Here is a 22,293-nt window from a genome sequence, read left to right on the forward strand (position 1 = left end):
TAAGACTGCCCTTTTGACGTACCAATCTCTACCATCTCTGAAAATCCACACCCAATGTAGTTCGACAATGAGGTTTCAAACAAGGATAACATCAGTTTCTTTCACAATAATTTTACAGAAATATACAAATATTTAAGCGTATTTGTAATATTGGGTCTTTACAGATCGAAATGAATTTGATCGCTTTCCTCCTTAATCTGTTCCTTCAGATTTTTCCTCTTCTAGGAAAGATATAGCTGTGAAGAGAACATTTGTCTGAATAAAACCAAAGAAATATATAAAAAGGATATAATGTCATGTCAGTTAAAATCCATATCTTCCATATGGTATTGTTTTATAAGTACTTTGATATAAATGCAATCTGTTGTTATAGTATCATGTACTTAATTTTCTCAGATATTTTAATGATTATATATTATTTGATTCTTGAGTGAAACACTGGAAATTATTAGATCACATTTTTACGTGCAATAAATACCTGAAGTATTGTAAACACAATTTATTAATTATGTGAAATTGTGTGTAAAACAACATTTTAGTATTATACTTACTAGTAAAAATTGTTTACACTAACATTGTTGTCCAGCTTTGATACTTTGCACATAAAAGTAATATCTTTGCAAAAGAAGAAGTACATAACTCAATGTATTATTTGGATCTCATACATTTTGAAAATTTATTGTCTGTATATTTAAGAATATGTATTAATCGACTAAAAGTATAGTCTGAGGAAAAAATAGAACATGAGTTGAAATGGAACACTTTAAAATTTGTTGTATACTTAATCTAAAATTGTCCTAAAAGTTTTAAATAATAAAACAAGTTTTGGTATAAAAAATAGTAAACACATTTCACGAACCGAGTGTACATGATTTCATGTTTTTCTTGTTTCGTAAACAGAAGTGAAGTAGTAATAATCAATTGCTTACAAAGTTTGCTGTTTTTACCAATAGCTAAATATGCTGTTCAATCATTTTTTGAGTACGCCTAAGGCGTATATAAAATATTACAACTTGGAAAACAAGCATTTAAATCCAAAAATACGTATTCCTATCACAAAACGCTTGAAAACACTGATTTCAATTATCAGTGTCTAAAATAGTGATAAACACTGACTTGGAGTAATATTTTACAAACCTGCGATAGCAAATGTAAAACCATATCCAATACAAAACAATGCGTTTTACCCTACGACTGTACAATATGATACAAGAACAAACGTGTTGGCACTATTCGAGAACGCGAAGTGGGTGCAGCTTAGCGTACGATGGCAGCACCTCTTGTAGCCACTCCGGTTCGATCCGTGACACATTGCGCATGTAACACTTCCCGGTCTGCACCAGCTCGGTGTACAATACACAGTCCGGTAGAGATCCCCACAACGTCGATGACGGGTGTATGTGGACTTGCTGTTTTGTAGCAACCTGACGACACAAAGTACAGAATCAATGAGGTAAAGTACAGAATTGCTTTAGAACTCCTGTTCTAAAGTACAGCCTGTTGGCTGTTTTAGAATGCCAATTAGGCTATTTTAATGATCACCTAATTGAGCATCGGATCGATGACTGCACGATGAGTTCTGCATACCACATTGCTACGAGCTGGGAGCCCTAATTTTTATCTCCTTCAAAACAAAAGACACTAACCATGAATCGTGGCTTCAAATTTTTAAAAGTATTAGTAATAATTTTGTTATTGTAAACCTATAAACTTTCCATCTCTATCTCCTCAAGTTTAAATGAATCGTTCTTACATTGTTTTCCCATTAAAAAAGAAACAACTGATAGTAATATGTCATTTTATAGAATTAAAACACAACACTTACTGAAACAAAAACATTATTTCCAATATAAGCAATATTACAATTAAAAAATTTAGTATCGACAATATAAGAAAAGATAGATTAAACTTAGTGAATCAAGGACATGGCTAGATATTTTGTATAAAATAACGTAAAGAGCCTAGTATGGGTATTGATACAAAATTACTAGTAAACTCTTTAATGAACCAATGATGTATATATACATGATATATAAAATAACATAGAGCCAATTAAGTATGTGCACTGAAACAAAATTAAAAAATATTACCTAATTTCTTGAAATAACACCTTGAAAATATTATCCACATTTACTGGATCATAAATCCAATAAAGAGCCTTCTAGTGGCTCTTTACACAACTGATCATAGTTCAGTCAAAGTTTTTAAATAATTTTAACCTCAGCAAAACACTAAATTGCTTGAACTCCAATCGTTGTGCACCTTCCTAGTGTATAACATGCTAAACAAAAATATGTGAGTCTAATGATATATAACAGATCTATATCAATTGTATTTTGTATAACAATACAAACACAGTCTACTATAAAGGCACTTTATCATACAGTTTGTTAAAAAATGAATGAATGAATGAATGAAAAATTTCTTTATTGTTGTCAGTTGTACATTTTACATACAGTAGATCTTAAACTAAAAGCTAACGTATTTCAGAAGTTTATCTAATTATACCTACTGGATAAACTTTTTATATTGATAAGATTTACCCAGGAGACGAAGAAAACAACTAAAAAATAAAGAGTTTAGATGTTTAACTTTGAAACCTGTCCAGCATATACAGGTCCAACGGTAGACACTACGGATATTCACAGATGTATTATCCAAACGAATAAGAACATTTACTAACCGTCAGGTAGTGTTTCTCTCGCTGCACCTCTGCGATGTTGGAAAACAAGCCCGTTATGAGACACTTGCGCACAATGTCAAGTTTTTGGTCACAGGACGACGGAGTCAGTCCCACACGGTCGCACACACCTTTCAGCTGACTCCGCACCTCTTCTGCGTACTCCAGGTTTCGAGCGGACATGAAGTTCTCAAAACACCATTTCTGTTGAACAATTTAGCACACAGTAGTATAGATCAATTGCTGACTTTCAGAACACTGTAATTTTCTAGTTTCAAATACGTCTGCTTATATTGATGCAAAACTATCAAAGCTGAGTAGCAGAAATTTATATCATTTAACTGAGTTAAAATTAGAATTCAAAATTAAAAGGTTGTCAAGTTAATGTAATGATTAAAATATTGTAACGTAGTTTGTTAATGAGAGCAATGGCCAAGCGATCTAAGACGTTGAACTTTGGATCTGTGCTAGAGATAGTGCAGAGAAGTTCATATCCTGTTTGTGAGCGTTACACTTTTTATCAGTACTATCTACCTCGTACTGAATTGACTCTCCCCTTATCATGCTTGATAAGATCCTCGCAGAGGCCAGTGGCCCAAGAAGATGGACAGAATAAGGCTTAAACAGAGAACGGCCACTCCTAAAAAAAGTCATTACAGAAATGTAATTCTAAAAACAGCAGAATTTCAAATAAGGCTTTCTTTAACCCTTTAGGAACTCATTAAAAAGTGCTAATTTCTCTTTCTGGTTGTATTTAAATGTTCAGTTAAAGTAATGTTGTATTTTTTAAACTAATACTTTTTATTTAAATAGGGTAACGCATGATTTTGTTTATGATTAGGCTTTAAATGTAGAGTAAAACAATGGTTTTTGTTACACCATTATATTTTTACTTTATAATTTAATACTTAAAACAAATATATTGTAGTTATTTTATTGAATATGTGTATCTTAACTTATTTCTTTTGTTTTTTAATATTATTTCTACTCCATTAAACTGTAAAAAATATAATTGATACCAATCCCCATTTTATACCACCAATATACCATATCTAGTCCTAGATCAGGTGGAGGAGGCAAATCGGTCTCTTCATCACTAGATGTTAAATTGTCATCTAGTATATCACTAATATCATTAATTGTACTTGCAGCAATCACAAAAATAAAAAGTACTAAATAAATAATTCACACATTATTTCAACACTACAAGCTAGCTACTTAATCCAAAGTAAAATAAGTTACGTATTTTCACAAACGAAAACTAGGCCTAAAACTGATTACGTAATTTAATTGAACTTTACCTTTATATTTACAACAGATTAAAAACTAAAGCACTTGTATTACAACGTAAACAACAATAAAAGTACAAAGAACCTGATTCACAGTGGCTTGACTAGTTTGTTTACATCGGCAGAAAATTCACTCAGCTGGAACTTTTATTGCTCGTCAACAAAACCAGTAATTGTATTGCGATAAAACGGCTGCAACTATTTCAAATCGTTCAAACTATTCCCAAGAGGTAGCAGCACAATGCAGAGCCATTAGAACTCACCAAACTAATCTCATACGTTAGTAAAATGAGACATACTACACAAGCTGTGTCATGCCTGATTCGTCCGCTAGTGAAACTACAGCAGAGCAGGCAGCACCTGTTTTTTGTCCGGAAAGGGTTAAAAAAAAGGGCGCCTGTTACTACACAATGGAAATCAACAGCTTACATTAATGAGACACTCCAGTTGCTAGTACTGTGTCTCCTGGCTGTGTGGTTGTTTGTGGTGGGAGGCGATCTGGATGCTTTTCATCCAGTGAATTGCACCAAAATGTAGCAAAGTAAATCATCTTCTGAAGTGTAATTTCAGTGTAAGATTAACTGTCAAAGATCTCAATGTAACAGCAGTAAAAAAATTATTTCTGAAAAGTGAACAAAAGGAAGTTTTGTACAAAATTGGTGCCAAGTGTTGTGCGATTAAACAACCAATAAAGCGTTGACGTTTGCTAAGATGTTGGAAACAGTTACAAAATTAACCAACACTTTTAGATAACGAATCAAAGGACAATACTCTGAAATCAAGAGCTTCATGTCAATGCAGTTTCTACAAAGAAGTCCTTGCATGCCTGCACACAGCCATCAAACAGAATCAATCACAGATTGTGAATCGCTGGGAGTTTGAACACGACAACAACCAGCCCACCACTGCCTTTATTGTGACTGCTTAACTAGTCCAAAAAGGTAGTTTTCCAGTAATTGTAAAAATAGAAAACTGCCTAAAGAAACATCGGGAGTGTCATTACTAACGAAAACTTATGATTGGCATGTAGTTTTCCCAAAAGTGACGTATGGGTGGACTGCCGTAAAGTTGGCCCACCCACGAAATTCGAACTTCCTCCTTTATAACCTTGCTGCAGCCTCCTGATGTAAGAGCAGCAGACTATTTCCTGCTTCTAAAGCCCAGGAAACAGTAAACTGAGAGGTCACTGTTTTTTAAAATGTTCCTACCACCCTATAGACTATCTCTGAGTCTCTGAAAGACGTTATTACAGTAGCTGACTTCCAAGAAGTATTTGTAATGTGAGAATTGCATAACCATTGATGTATTGACACCACAGGAGACTGTTAAGACTTAACAACATGTAGTTAGTGATCGGATCAATACATTCTTTTATCTATCAGACCCAGTTCCATTACTTTCCGGACAAAACTCGAACATAAACTGCTCTCCTATGTGAAGGGCCGGCCCCTTGTTTTTGCACTAAAATTTAAAAAAATATGGATTCTAACATGATTACTTTAGTCACTCAGACAGCATTAAAGGCACTTGACACCTGCTCCTCTGACTCAAAAGCAATATGGGAATGCAAGAATGTACTAATGGAACTAGCAAAGAGGAACAAAGTTGCCCTTGGCTGGGTGCCAGACCATAAAGGCATTTATGGGAATGAAACAACAGACACTTGCCAAGATGGGCTCTTGCCTTTTGGTAGGGCCAGAGCCAGGCTGCGGAGTAGCCTTCTCCTTCAGTAAAGCTCTAGTAAATAATTGGGTAAAGAGGATTAGATCTGAGATAGGCCTCAGTACTTAAGCGAACGAAAATGCTTATCTCTATTTATGCAAAAGGATGGTCAGTACTCCTAGATCAAAGTAAGGAGGATTTGCAACTAGTATTAGGACTTAGGAAACATCTGATGAAGGTGGGTTTAAGCCAGACTGATGAATGCAGACTCTGCGGAGAGGCAAAAGAATCAGCGGAACATATAAAGCTAAACTGTCCTGCCATTTGCAAAACCAGAAATAAATTCCTAGGAGCTTATCTCTTCAGCTCAAAGAATATCAGAGAACTAGAGCCCTCAAATCTTATAGGCTTTGTAAAAACCTCAGATTCTGAGAGCCAAAATTTAAGCAAAGGTCCTTTCAAGACCAAGCACGGAGACTCTGGCTCTTCCCTCTATAAAAATACGATAAGTTACCTTTCTGTTTTTCTCCTTGACGTTTCTGTAATTGCGGAAGATGTTGAGAAGTGTGATATGGTCACCGCAAGGAGAATAGAATTTTTCCCATATGACCTTTGCTTCCTCCCGTTTGTTTGGAGCGCTGACAAACACGCATTCCGAGGACATCACAGCTATCAGACTCAACATCTCATCTCTGTAACACAACAAGTCCTCAGATGATATGAACACAATTCTCCAGTGCTCTAACTTAAAAATAAGTAGAACAAGATTTTTAAACTTTGTTAAATTTCTAAAAATAAAAATAGGCTAATTTTTATTTTTAGGAAAAATTAATGATTTAACGCCTGTGAATCAAAGTTTAAACATTTGAGTAACAATGGATTGTTATGACATATTTATTTTTAATGAGTTAAATTTTTTTTTCTTAGGACAAGAAACTTATAAATTGCACTTAGTCCTATAAGAACCTTTGCGCTGCTTCCGGAATCACAGGATATTCAGGATAGGTAAGGTTAGGGAGTAGGAGCTGCCTCCTACCGAGATCCATGACGAAGAATTAGGGCACTAAATCTCAAAGTCATGTCTCACCAAAAGAAGGGGAGGCCAGCTCTGAAACAGCCTCGCCAGTAAAAGTAAGCAGGGGATGGCACACCCTTGTTGAGGCTAGCAAGAACCTCTGAGGTTAGGGACACCAACTCCAACAGTCTTCTCCCGCAGTAGATTAGACCTATCGAATTACCTTGCCCTTTACACCCCAGAATCTTGACATTTGTGGTTAGTGATGTGCCGCTCCAGGAAATAAGGTGGCTCATACTTAGTGGCACATCGGTTTTTGCTGTGCCCAGTGGTAGGTTCAACTGGAAGACATAAACCAGCCAGAAGTGATCCCTGCTGGGTTATATATACTATAGTTATAGTCTAATAGTATATACAATCAGCTTGGATTAGTTTGGTCTTGATAATCTGGTCTTTTGTGGTTAATTCAGCCAACATTCGATGACAAAATTGTCAGTATGGCAAATCTTGAATGGTCCTAGAGTTGTCTGGGTGGTGCCTGACCTTATCTCCTTAAGTAAATCAGTGTCTTCTTGGGTTTTGGGTCTAATTACAGGACCTGGTCACCTGAGGAAAGACCTTCACAGAGTCAGCATTCTCCGGGAGGATGCTCTCTGTAGAATGTGTGACGGGTAGGAAGAAACGGCTGAACATCTGCTCTTTGACTGTCCTGCAATAGCAAGGGAACACTACGCCATCTTTGTTAGTTTGGGAAAAATTGGTGAATTTCCCCAGGAGGACTTGATCGGTTTCTAGCGATCTTCCTGGTACTTACAGGCACTTGAAGTTGGCGGCGGAGAGAAGTATCTTACTGAACGCAGGGTCCAGAGGAAACAGTGCCATATGCCGCCCCAGCTGTGTCAGTCGATCGTCCTCCACAGCTCCCAGCTGACCCAGGTGGTGCATGGCTTCCTTCATCAGCTGTAACATTTGTAAAAGTCAAGAGGCTGAGAGTTTACAGACAAGAATAGAGGACAGTTAGTTGGTAGGTTCAATTAAATGAAAAGGATCAACACAGCAAATAAATTCTTCATTTGAAGTTTATTTTTGAAGATAGCATTTGAATCAATTAGAGGATAGTTATTAACGTTTGCCTAAGTTGAAAACTGAAGTTTTGTAGGCAAAAAATACCTCAATTATTAAATCTTAATTTGGAAGCTCCAATTCCTTCAAAAACGCTCTTATATTCAACAATTTTGAGGAGTTAAGCAGTTGGTTTGATAGTGTTACATCATGCTGTCATGATGAAAGTAATGTAAATTGACAGATCTTACCATTATTAATTTGCTTGACAGATCTACATAAATGATATCATTGCGTTGTGGGTATAAAGGATTTGAGTGTAAAATAATCTTTGAAAGCAAAATTTAACGATAATTTTGTCCTTATAGACTCATTTCTTACAGTAGACATCTTATTTATGTCTAAACAAACAAAAAAATAACAAAAATAGAAAAACAACAAACCAGCAAATCAATGTAAGAGTGAGAGAAACGAATTTATTCACAAAAAACATTAATAGAACAATGAAATATTAAATAATTATCAATTTAAAAAAAAACTAAAAAAAAATAAGATTTAAGATGTGGTTAAATGATTTTTTTTAGGAAATCTAGTTCTAATTCCTTTTCCTTTACTTAATTAAGGTTTTAAAAACTAATTTAAGGAAAATTGCACTTGCATCCTATATCAATGCCTTGTTTCCATGAAATTCTACAGAGTCTTTAGTTTAAATTGTTTTGGACTTTATCTTAAATAGCACCATAATGCACTGTTAATGGTCTTTGATTACCATCAAAGTCTACATGTATTTAATTCACAACACATCGGTTTGTATCTTTAGATTCCTTTGCATCAGACTGCTGTTTTATTTAGTATTTTGTCAGCCACAAACTGCTTCATGCAAACCTATGTCCCTAGTTAGCTTAAAGTGGTTATACGAGTTATCATCACTTTAGACTTAGTGTCAGTTTCAAACCAGCATCACCTTTACAAAGGCCTCAGTAACGACATGTGGAGATTAAGTAACAATTTTCCACTGATACAAACGATGATGTATTGAACTATTTAGTAACTTTGTTAGTATAATTTATGTTACAACCGAAGTAAGGGGCGTTGCGGAATTCATTACATAAATTATATAAAGAGAACAACAAAAACAAATAGTTTCTGTTTCAAAAAACAAACTTTGTGTCAAATTTCAACTAGCAAATAATAACTAATTTTAAATTGAAAAGCGCTTCAATAGTTTAGAAATACTCAGAATCTAAGTTGAACGACAACTCGTTACAAGCTTGTTACCTCCGTGGGCGGCCGATCCAGAAAGTCAAAGGTCAAAGGGTTGATGTTGATGGCTGTCAAATGCAGGACCACTGAAGACAGGTTGCACCGCTGGATCTCTGGCACTGTGTTCTTCAACATCTTCTCATATTCCTGCAGGTACAGTGTCACTTAATTCATTGCATAATTCTTATCTAAATTATGTTTACAAATTAGCAACTTTAATCAAGATGAAATTCTGGACAAGAATTGAAACTAATAAACAAAAGAATGATTCTTTAAACTTCTAAACCAGCAAAAACACGAAACCACAAAAATATTACGAATAGCATTAATAAAAAACGAATGATTATAATATTTTCTATATATTGTCTGAGATAATCAGTTTGAGTAAGAATTTTAATACAGATTTGACTCTTGATACTACACCAATTAAAAAACACATACTAAACATAAATGACCAAGTTGTATTGTATGAGTATATTAAGAGTCATGAAAGTAAGTGCCCTGAGGCTTTCACGGCTGGAAAATTGTTTTTTCTCCTTAGCTCTGTTGGCTACACATGTACCCTGATTCCTCCCCTTCCTAACTAGACTGTTTTGAGGTCATTATGTTGAAAACTGTTGATGTGACATTAAGTTTAATCAAAATTGTCAATCTAATCTCCCGCCAAGTGCGAAATATGCAGCGATATCCGTTATCTCGTTTAAATTGAAAAAAACTTTGGTTAAGGCTTATAATGAGGTAAAACCTGCATATGATGATAAAGCTATGAATCGTATGAGTGTGTTCAAGTGGTGCCGTGAGTTTAAAAACGGTCTTACATCTGTGCTTCATGATCAGGGGAGTGATTGAACCTTAAATTGTGATTAAAATTCTGGTAAAAATTGAAAATGTGCTCCGTTACGAACACAGATTGACTGTGGATGAACTTTCTTGAATATTTCCGCAAATCTTCTCTGTTACGCGAAACCATCACAGACACTCTTGGATATCGGAAAATATCTATAATTTTAGGTGGGTCCACAAAACAGTTGAAAGACCAACACAAGTTTAATTGAGTGGAGACCAGGCAAGAGTTTCTGAGATGCTACAATCTCCATAGAGATAAATTTTTCCACTCCATCGTTTGGAATTATGCAATTTTTACCTCATTATAAACCTCAACCGGAATTTTTCCCCTCCCCATTGAGATGACAAATGAAACTGTGTATTTCGCACTTGGCAGATTGGACTGATATTTTTGCGAAATATATTGTTGCATTGACGGTTCACAACATACTGCCTCGAACCGGTCTTGGGTCTTGTCGGGGAGGGGAGGAATCAAGCTACATGGCAGTGTAGCCATCATACCAAAACAAATCCTTCCGGCGTATGTCTCCGTACACTTACTTTCTGGATACGCCTCTTATATATCATAATTACAGTCCTAATCCTTATCGATTATACTGTATCAAACAAGATTCCAACAATATTAACCCTTCCCAAGCGGAATTTATCTTTCAATTTTAACTCATAACGCGTAATTAACTTTAAAATTCTTTTTTACATTTTACCAACTCTGATTTTTTTAGTTAATGGTGGCTATTAGGAATAAAAAATAATACAGTATCACAAAACAATCAGACCCCTATATTTTTTTTTAATATTTCAAATTTTACAAAAAATCATCAGGATTCGCCATTGCATAGAACAATATAGGCTATAACGACACAACAAATAAAGTAATTACAAAATAAAAAGATAGTATAATGCTAAATACAACAGGAACACAAACAGTAAATAAGGAAATATGGCAAAACAGCGTTAAACACTAAAATATGCCGTGCCGGGATATATCCGTTTACCGCGTAATGGTTCGCCGCAGACTGAGGCTAAATCACGCCACGAGGGACAAAGCCACGCCCTCCCACCACTGCGACGCGCCAATGAGGTTCAAACTGTAACATCTGGTTTTTGAAACAAGTATTTAACACTCCCTTGAACTCTAGCGGATTCCACGGCAACTACAATTTATTCAATAACACAAAATAGACTTTGAAGGATATATCCGTTTACTGCGTTTCGGTCAAATTAGCCTTAACGGATATATCCGTTTGCCGCGTGGGTAGGATTAAGATAATCATGCTTGAATAAAATACATGTCTAAGAGTTAACTTTAAAAGTTTGGGCTGAAATATATATAGTTCAATATTTTGTGGAAAATATATATTTTATTGTTAATTTGTAAAACATTTTGGAGATGTTTTCGGATTAACTATTTTTAAGTACTTAAACAAGCATAGATACTATGGCTATCAATACCTTTTCTGTGTAGACCCGGTAACATGCGCCCTCCGCCTCCCTTCCTGCACGCCCAGCACGCTGCCACGCTTGTGCTTGAGAGATACGCTGTACCCGAAGCACGTCCATGCCTGTGCCTGCCACATGAGACCTGCCAAAACATTTTTGCTTTATAAACCTTTCAAAAAGGTAAAAATCGTATATATTATCTAAGCACACGATCTCATTACAATTTGAGCAATTCAATTAATAAAATTAAACAATTTGGCAAAACCATAATCCACCTCAATTCCTTGACCCATTGACAACCAAGACGAAGATCATCTCGTCCAATCATTAATGGACTGAAAGTCCTGTACATCTTACTTATAAAACACGTACCACAACAACGAAAATAAAATTTATCACTATAATGGCATAAGGTTTATTTCCTCTGAAACCATTGCCTGAAGCCATATCATTTATCAATACCATACCTCGCACTACCACTATGTTCTTTATTATTTGCACATTTCAATATTTCAACTGACTGTTAGGGATCTTAGCTCGACATTTGGGTCCTTCATACTTGTAATATGAAATTAAATTAACCATGTGGGTCAATATAATAAATCAAGATGGTGTAAAGATTGTAATCCTATAAGAACTAACATTTACAGTAGGTTCAAAGCTTTTAAAACAGTTTATCAGTTGAAGGATAAACAGTTATTAACAATCTTGTCTTAGAAAGACTGGCGAAATCATTGCTTCAAAAGTGATGGTGAAACATTAATCTCTTTAACTGTGGTTATTCAATCACTATTTTCTAAATAAATCAAAGATAACATTTTACTGGTATCCCTTCAAAACTTTATAACATTCATACTTTCTACAGATAATGCGACTACGGTGGGAGGATTTGATTCAATGTGAATGTTGAGTTTAGCTCGATTTCACCTTCCGCTTAGGGAGACGTCCGAAATTTTCAGTCAGACCTTATTTGAAGTCTAGGTCTCTGTGGTGTCAAAACAATGCAAACCGTTTGTTTAGAACTTCTTCGTCACTGATTTTTTTTTTTATCTCTTCAGACGTGAAATCCAGATTCCAGGAGTTGTCTGTGACCGTGTCAGATTCCAGACTCTGCTCTAAGTGGAAGGTGAAATTGAGCTAAACTCAACATTCAGATGAATGTTTAGCAGACCTCTAAAAATGTCTGTTACAGAATTTGGATCTCTTTGTAACATCTTAGGAGATATTTGTTGGAATAAAGAATTCAAAATAATAAAATTATCCTAAAATGTCTATATTGTACTTCACAAATATTTACTTAAAATATATTAATTACATTCTAGAAGCACTTTTCTTATTGGATTTAACAACTGTTTTATATGCATCGAGGAATTTTTATTTTAGATTTATTTTAATAATTTTGCATTTGAAAAAGAGTGTTTTTATAAAGAAGAATAAATATAATATAGTAAATAACGAACCTGGGTCTTTTTTCAAAATTCACTGTTACTTTATTTAATCTAACTAAATATCAACTTTATATAATATATAAAAATGGTTACAATAGTGAGTAATATAAACAATTTTGTACTAAATAAAAACATATGTTACTAAATTATAACATGTGTTTTTATTTAGTACAAAATTGTTTATATTACTTACTATTGTAACCATTTTTATTCAGTTATGTGGGTCTGATTATGTGTTCCTTGAGCACGAAAGAAATAAAAAGTATATTATTGGAATGTTTGTTTTAAATTTATAATATATTAATTCTTCTAAGTTCTAAAATGATAAAACACTTAAGAACGCTGTTTGTACCTTGTCTTGACCATGCCACTGTCGATGACGTAACGTACACCGGTAATTGTGACTGACGTCTCGGCGATGTTAGTGCTCAGTATAACTTTACGTGCGTCATTAAAGGACCGGAACACATCCAGCTGCTTGACCGTGGACAGTGACGCGTACAGGGGCTGTACACGCATGAACGGCCCACTGAACAACGGGTCCTACAGAATGTCACAAATAACAATTTTAATTGCAGTCAAACTTTGGAACCAGCAAATGTACTTTATTTAGTTTTTAATATACATCTAGTACCTTTCAGGATACTTTGAAGTAATATTAATCAGACTTCTTTCTTAAAATATACACTACCAATGAGAATGAGTTGATTACCTAATGAAACTTATGATGTTGTTTTATTATGTTTTTCACACGTCTATTGTGTATAAATAACTACTACAAAAAGAACAACTCAAACTGAACTAAGCTAAAGTTTAAAACACCAATTTTAGAGTTGAGCCGATTGACTGCCAAGGCCGTTCCAGATTCTTATATATAAAATGCCACAACAATATTAAATATAACATCTATTATATGCTTTGTTATCTTCCTGAGGATTTGAAAATGACTGAGAAAAAAAATTATAAAAAATCTATCCTAACAATTTTCTTGGAAATAATTTTATAAATTTCTTAGATAAAATTTATACAAAAAAATGGTAACTATTTAATTTTATATAAGATTTTTAAACTGAACTAACTTTTGGTGTGTGCTGTATTTTTAGTTTATCTCTTAGATTGAGAACAAAAATCTAGTAATATTTTTACAAGGAATCAAATTGTAATTTCTCATTAACAACGATTGAAAAACTATAAAAATAGCATCGAAATGTAGAAAGCTCAATAATAAATCCGAGTAGTAGTGGCTAGTTTTATTATTACTGCCATTGTTTGTACGGACATCAACATTGACAAACAATTACAAATCAGCATTAGGATTGAGCCATTGTGCAGTTGCAAAATTTGGTCCCAAAAGCGCACACAGTTAGTTTGTTGGTTATTACCTCAGTTTTGTTAGCTATTGATGTGTGCCATAATAATATTCAGTATCAGGTACAAAATGCTAGAGAACAAAGAATTGACAGCAGCTGTAACGCTGAGAATGATATTTCAAAATCAAGAATGGCTCGTTGGAGAAGGGCTATGGGCTAGATAAATTGACACACTGACAAGGAACCTGAATGACTAAATAATAGAGCACTGATGAAATTGATACACAAGCTAAAACAAAAAACATTGACCGATGGCTTCCTCGGAGGAGTTAACCTGTTGACGAGTGCACACGGCATTTGCCGTGCCGCTATGACAGTCCATACTGAGTGCCTCATTGACCACTGACAGACTTTTAGGGAGTAAAATAAAAAAAAACTTAATAAACTTGTTTATTATAGTTTAAATGTATATGAAAAATACATTGTAGATTGTTAAAAGCAATAATCTCATTTTAAAACTTTCCTAGTGTGTGATACTGCTCAAAACAAGGATATATACAAAGGGCGACCTCACGTGTTGAACATTCATAGCTGGTTTCTTTTCTTCTTTGTCCAGTTTGAGTGGTGTGTTTGCACACCTGAGTAGTTTACGCTTCTTTGTGTCATTCTCGGGGAGTGACCTTATAAAATGGCGGAGGCGTAGCGGGTCTTGTGTTCCGCCTCCGTAAAATAATTTTAAAAGTTATCACCAGGTGCCACCACGATACAGGACTAGCAACACTGTACAGTGACACTATTAGGAAATAACTGAAAAGTTCCAAAAATCTCCGCTAGACGTCACAGTAAGTCAGTGAGAACGAACTGACAGTCATTAGTCTGCAACGGAAAATGCCGTGCTTCCCTCATATGGGACCAAACGGCAAATGGTGCGCATTCATTTGGGTATGTTTTGCGGCACTCATCAACAGGTTAAAAGAAGAAAGAGTTGGAAGCATAAAGTTAGAGGTTGTGCAGAGTTCATCAACTATTGTAAAGGCATAAAAATAACATTGACAATTATAACAATGTTGAACACTACAAGTTAAGGGGAAAAAGGTAAACACTATACTCAGAACAGAAATTGAATTATTTAATCAACCTGTTCCGCTTTAGCACAAATAAATGCATGAGAGAAGAAAAAGTTAAATAATATTATATTATATTTGAAATCACATAACTAGATCATAGAGATTGGTTGGTTTGATTGTATCAAATCAACCTTCATAATTGACTAAAATTTCTTTCCTTTTATTGAAATTGTTTTTTAAGTTTCACAACTGAAAATAAAAGTTCCCACCAAATTCAAATTTTCAATATCTTTAATGCGCTACCCCTTCAGCACCTTCCCTTAACCCCTTGAGACCGGTTATCGACTATAATAGGTTGACTGCAGTATTTCCGTGGAACGCTCGCATGTGAACTATAGGTCAACCAGATATTGTTATTGGTTTTTGTTTTACTTCTTCATAACTATTGCTGTTCGGCATTTGAGTTATTCAACACTTTGGACTTCTATTTGTGTAAAATGAATACTACTTTGATCTTTACTTATGATACAAGAGGCACTGAACATGAAAAATAGAATACAATCTAAGATGTCGTATGCACTCGTGTTGTGTTTATAAACATGGCTCATCCTACTGGAAGCTTCAGCGATAATGATGAAATATAAAATGAACTTAACTGTTTACTATGATATTAGTACTCAAAATGAATAATAAATTATTGAGGAAGGCTGGCTGGGATAGTGATGTTGAATCAAATCAGAAAGATATTTTTTTCTGAAAACTTTATGATAACTGACTATCGACTATAGGTTAACCGCTGTATATCCACGGAATGCTCGTGAGTCGACTATGGGTCGACCAGATGTTGTCACTGGATTTTTTACTTCTTCGTAACCAAAAGTAGGCCTAGACCTTGACCTAGGCCAAATAAACCTAATTACAATGTAGGTTAGATCCCAAGTGAGGAAAATGATTACACTAAAAAAACTTCAAATAACCTGTAAAGTGAGTAAAAACATGTTCCTAATGGTATTCTAATGCTATTTTACCTTTGTCCAAACAATTTTTGTTTACTGTGTGAAATAAAAATTAATTTTATCAATTTGATATTTCATTTTTATATTTTACAAATTATTACATATAAAAAGAAAAAAAAATTTAAAAGAATGTATAGGCTCTTTTGAAATTATTAACTTTCCTTTGTAAAAACAAAAAAATATTACAGAAAAAGTATTTAAAACATTTAGTTTGTATAATGTAGAAAGCGGGTACCATAGCAAAAAATAAAAACAACCTGGGGACATTTGGTGCGATTTTTAACGAGACCTCAAAGTGTTAATACACTCTATTAGCATTTCACTGAGTTGAATACTTGTTACCTTGATTAATATTATCTTATAAACCAGCCTCTCATTGTTTATGAATTATTTCTAGAATCCTTCAACATTTATCTTACCTTCATAATAGTGCGGATGCTCAAAGCTAATGCTTCTATTTCTTCCTGTCCTGTAAGGAAAACTAGGATGTCTTCACTGAAAAAAGAAACATTGTTGAACAGTAACTGTAAAGAAAACAATTTAAGCCCTCTTGATAGCACCCAATAATATAAAAAGTACATAAATAATACAGGGCAGTTGTAAAGGAATTTCTAGCTTCAGGAAAATGGCTGTCTTTTATCCCTTTGACAGTTATGGGCCAATATACTGGTTCAGGAATTGTACTTCCGAAATGGCTGAGTCAAGATCTCGGCACCCTTCATTTGACTACATTATTCCCTTACTTATTTATTTTTAGTTTGTAATATAATATCAAACGAAACATAAATATATATCCTTTCAGAGATTATTATAATAACTAATTATTTTAAACTTTTTTCACTTTTTTTGTTTAGTAGAAAGACAATTCAGAAGACAGTGACGTATCAAACAAATATGTTTTTGGACAAATATTTCCAAAAACTTTATTTTTGAGGATATACACATGCTTTTTTTCTGTATTTGTATGAAAATATGTATACTTTCTTACAATAATAATGCTTTTCTTGAAATAGTTTTACCCTAGTTTTTAACAATCACATAAAATATTTAAAAAATACTGTTACAATGAAAGGAAAAAAAGAAAACAAGTTTAATTATTTTTTTTAATATTTTATGTTTTTAAACATAATACAAATTTAAAAACATTAAACGGAGGTTGGCAATCGACAATTAGTCGTCGATAGTAATGGTGTCACTATTTCACTTGTTATAGTAAGTAAACTCGCCATATCAACGTGATTTGGGCACCATTGCAAATAACAGAATCTGTTCTGTCTACAGAGTTTTTTCAATAGTTGTAGCGAGTGGACGGATGACACAATCAGCTGTTTATTAAGTGAAATTTATTTTCAACTTTGTTGCTACGGCCCGGTACAGTTGTTGAATGATTGTGTTGGTTATTTTGTTAATTTATTATGTTCGTATATATATATATACACAACATATATATACTGTATATACAATATATATAAAAATATGTATTGGAAGAAACAGAATATGGAAGAGTGGAAAGTTTTTTCAATATGGTGAAGAAGATTGTGAGGAGTTGGAACATTGGGAAAGAATCGAAAGTACCGATGTATAAATCTTATTTCCAACCAATTTTATTATATGGAGCAGAGACGTGGACGTGGACTAAAAATGATTTAAGCAGATTGCAAGCTGCAGAAATGAGATTTTTAAGAGGGATAGAGAAGACTACAAGAAGAGATAGAATAAGGAACGAAATAACCAGAGAAAGATTTAAGGTAGTTTCACTGCAAGAGACAATGGAAGGAAGAAGAATACAGTGGATGGGGCATGTGAAGAGGATGGGAGATAATAGAATGCCTAGAATAGCACTGGAGAAGGAGGAAAGAGGAATAAGACCAAGAGGAAGACCGAGAGGAAGATGGGAGGACCAAGTGTGGAAAGACATAGAGAGAAGGGGACTACAGAAAATACAGGTGGAGGAAGAGGAGACCTGGAATGACAGACTAAAGTGGAGGAGGCTGTGTACGACGACCCGTGATAACGGAAACGTCGGATGATGATGATATATAAAAATTTTTAAAAAACTGCATAATATTTGACATCTTTTGGCTATCTTGAAGTTTCAAAGTTCTAGGAATAAAAATATTTTGAACCATGGTTCCACGAAATTAATGTAAAAACTTTAAAAATTGGGGTAAATTATATACATATATATGTAACAATATACTCCTTAAAAATTCAAGTTATCTGAACAGAATGTTGATCTCCACTTTTTTCTGAAAAAAAATGTATAATACACCATTATTGCTGTTTTATATATATATATATTTTACACCTTACGCAACACACAAAAACGGCCTGCCATTAACAAGTGAAATGACTGCCACTACTAGGGTTAAAGTACGGTTACAAAACACTCAAAATGGCTTGCCATATGAGGAAAAAGCGACTGCCAGTTCGAGGGTTAAAGTAAATAGTAAATTTTAAATTTTATACCAAAACCGGCTGCAAGTCCTGAGTGTAGTCAGTCACTGTTACCTGATAGGAGCTGTTTTGTTGATCTGAAAGATTGTGACAAGACAGCTGAAGGCGTAGTCCTCCTGAGGCTCCTGGGCGTTATGGATGGTCACAGGAAATGTACGGCCCTCCAAGTACAACACCACAGCGTTGTTCCAATACTGGCTGAAGTGGTCCACATCCATCGTAGCGGACATTACAATAACCTGGCGGGAGAGATTATGAGTTAACTGCACGTGATAAAAGTTAAATAACTTTTATAACGATTTACAAACTGAACTTAAACTCTAGACTTTTAACAGTGCAGTCTAATTACGACAACCTTTTTAATGAAAACCATAAACACAATCATAATACTACTTATAAAACTAATTTTCAATATCCCAGACATCAATGAATCAACTTTTGACTCCACATCAACACACGGTTTCTTACCAGGTAGATCAACTACAACTGCTTTGATAAGTCTTGTAGAGTTTTTAGCTGATAAACTCGAAGATGGAAACACTTCCACAGCCATATTCCTTGACTACAGCAAAGCCTTCTCCTGCCTTAGCCACGACCACCTGCTATCAAAAACGCTTGGAATACAAGGACAATCCCTGGAATGGTTCCGAAGCTATCTCACAGGACGAAGCCAGATGACAGAAGTGAAATACACAGCCAAAGGAGTTACACGCCAAATATGCTCAGGACTACAAGCCATCACTCGAGGAGTGCCGCAAGGCTCTGTTCTTGGACCAGTCCTCTTTATCCTCTACACAAATGATTTTCCTGAGTACATGGAGGATTTCAGCAGTACACTGATGTATGCTGATGATACTGTGCTTCTGCTCAGGAAAACAAATCAAGACGAGCTAGAGATAGCTGCTTACACGGCTGTTAATATGGCAGTGCAATATTGCCATGGCAATGATCTTGTTGTAAACGAGACAAAAACAAAACAGCTATTCTTTGGAAGACACAAAGATACTGTAGGAGGACTGCCTGAACTGGAGGAAATCAGCACTTCAAAGTATCTCGGAGTGACAATAGATGACTCTCTGACGTGGACACACCACATTGACAACCTCTGTAAAAGGCTTAGTGCAGGACTGTACGTGATCTGCAGGATGAAACATATCAGCGACCTAGGAACAGCTAAAACTGCATACTATGCTCTCTACGAATCACATCTTCGATACGGTATTGCAGTCTGGGGATATATATATACATCCTATATACGGTACATACATCCTAGAAGCTGTGACCTACGTACACCTGAAATCACCCGATGAAGTGATGACTGGAGCACAGCAACATAACTACAACACTCGGCATGCTGCAAAACTACCATCTTCCAGCTCACCGCCTAGCGTCCACGGAGAAGAAGCCAACGTATGTCGGAGCAAAGCTGTGGAACGCCCTCCCACTAGAACTGAAGAGGAGAGACCGGCTGCAGTTTGGACACAAACTAAAACTCTGGCTTCAAGACCATCCATTTTACACGATAAATGAATTTTTAAACAGAACTTTCTAACCTGATGTAACAAAATAAAATCTGACGATTGTACTGTTCTTTAAGAATATGTTCAATAAAGAATTTACAATCATCTGAAAGTGGTGGAAAAGACTCCATCCTACATGCGGAAACAATTTTTCAATAAATTACCCTTAAGATTTATGGAATTAATGTATTCAGCTGCATTTCGAGATAACATTAACCCTGGAACTGGCGGTCATATTTCTTTCAGTGGCGGAGTGTTTTTAGTACTTCATACATTGCCTTATATTTATTTTATTATTACATGTTTACTATAAAGTACCTATGTCATATTATATATTTCTTTATTCAGCATTGTTCAAGGAACATTTTTCACATAATATAATTGAAACAAAAAATACCCTTTTTAGAAAAAAGAAAAGTTAGTTCAAAGTTTTTGATTTTTAAAATTGTTGTTGTTAATGATATGGAAAATCCAAAATATAAAAAAGGAAGAGCATTTAATTCTGAGTAAAAATAAAACAACACATAGTTTATAAGGTATTTATTTTTACATGTGGTAAACTATACAAAAATCATACACTGACATTCGAAAGTGCTACTTACCAACAAAAGTAAGAACTTCAAAGCTCACTTGGATTTGTACAATCTTGGACCTATTGGTTTATATTAATTTTCTGTTTTTTTATTTTTTATTATATATTTTTTTAATTATGTTCTGATTGAATGTCTAAATCGGAATCTTCATTGTTACTTATTTCATGTACAACTAGTTCTCGAATGTCACTTGAACGATCACGGAAATTACTATCCATTACGTAAACACGCACAAAAAAATTACTATTATTGTGTCATCATTACAACGAACTCAAACAAACAATAAAACAGACAGAACACCAAGCAGCTGACGAAATAGCAATAGCCAAATGAACCAGTTGACTCATCGCTGCGCGCAACTAGTGCGGTACGCGGGAGAATGTAAACAAACAGTTCAGAGATTATAAAACGTATGGACGAGTAACGAAGCGATAAAATTATTTATTAGTGTATTATTTACATAAATTTAACCTTCCTCTTTCGATTGTTATCAATACCGATACTCTTTGATCATGTTTTAAGTACGTAATATTGAGAAATAAAAGACGTATTAAAACGCCCGATATCAGGCGCTGCCATCTAGGATGCGACTAAAACACCCGATATCAGGCTTTTGCCAGTTCCAAGGTTAAGGAGCTTTTACTTAAAAAAAAAAAAAAAACACATTATAATGTAAGTGAGTTTTTAAATGACGTTTTTTAAATTTTAGGCACTGTATTATTGTTTATTAATGTGGATTTTTATATTTTAAGTAGGTCTACAAGTTGATATATTGCTTTCCTATGATAAGTTAATTAATACCCTGTTTTATTGTGTGTTTTTACTGCTGTTTTGCGTGTTTTATTGTATTTTGTGTTTGATGGTTTGAATTCACTCAAACAAGCATATAGTAGGTTATATTTGACAATGTCATCTGTTTCATAGCTGTGCTATATTATTATGAAACGTTTGTGACAATAAAGATTTATTATTATTATTAGACTTTAACAACGGAGTAAAGAAAGTATAGAGGACTCAACTGGAGTCAATTTTTGAAGCCATCCGTATAAATAAAAAATTATATAAAACTGTAAATGAGGTTTTAAACTATATCAATGTAAATCACTTTTTATCCAATTATAAATAAAACCAAAGTAGTTAACTCACAAATTTATTATTTCGGTACACATCTAAAAAGTCATGAGCATATAATAATGGGGGGCTCTGCGGCTCAAACCCCTCCTACCCAAAATTTAGAAAAACAAATATTAAAATTGCATCTGGGATTTTGTTTTAAGCTACAACACATTTATGAAGTTTTAAAGCTAAACAATTTCCTGGGGGGAAAACAAATATTTTTTATTATTCTTTAAGTTTAGAGCTATATAACATACTTTATTTATTTTTATTTCGTTTAGTTAGTAGAATATCTTACAATTACATATAATTATAATTATGAACAGATCCTGAAAATTTTAAGTAATATGGATAAAATACGCCCAAATTATACAAAAAAAAAAAAACAAATAAATTATATGAATTTGAAGCATTTTTTCATCAATTATGTATACAATCACTTTGTCAGTAAACAATTATCACAAGAACTCACTTCAGGTTGAGACATTAAATTGACAAATGTTTAAAAA

The 22,293-nt window shown here is 34.2% G+C and overlaps 1 protein-coding gene across 1 annotated transcript in view; it reads right to left on the bottom strand.

The window, feature by feature from the left end:
- Nucleotides 1-600: 600 nt before the first annotated feature.
- Nucleotides 601-22,293, bottom strand: part of LOC124364245 (ATP-dependent RNA helicase DHX33) — a 30,658-nt gene continuing 8,965 nt past the window's right edge. The window contains exons 5-13 of the mRNA XM_046819571.1: nucleotides 18,610-18,794; nucleotides 16,518-16,593; nucleotides 13,058-13,248; nucleotides 11,270-11,399; nucleotides 8,987-9,118; nucleotides 7,461-7,606; nucleotides 6,146-6,323; nucleotides 2,684-2,884; nucleotides 601-1,424 (exon numbers count right to left, since the gene is read on the bottom strand). Coding sequence (XP_046675527.1) covers nucleotides 1,230-1,424; nucleotides 2,684-2,884; nucleotides 6,146-6,323; nucleotides 7,461-7,606; nucleotides 8,987-9,118; nucleotides 11,270-11,399; nucleotides 13,058-13,248; nucleotides 16,518-16,593; nucleotides 18,610-18,794 — 1,434 coding nt within the window. The 3' untranslated portion in view covers nucleotides 601-1,229. The remainder of the gene's footprint in view (nucleotides 1,425-2,683; nucleotides 2,885-6,145; nucleotides 6,324-7,460; nucleotides 7,607-8,986; nucleotides 9,119-11,269; nucleotides 11,400-13,057; nucleotides 13,249-16,517; nucleotides 16,594-18,609; nucleotides 18,795-22,293) is intronic.

This window comes from Homalodisca vitripennis, chromosome 6 (assembly GCF_021130785.1).
Source record: "Homalodisca vitripennis isolate AUS2020 chromosome 6, UT_GWSS_2.1, whole genome shotgun sequence".
NCBI classification, from domain to species: Eukaryota; Metazoa; Arthropoda; class Insecta; order Hemiptera; family Cicadellidae; genus Homalodisca; species Homalodisca vitripennis.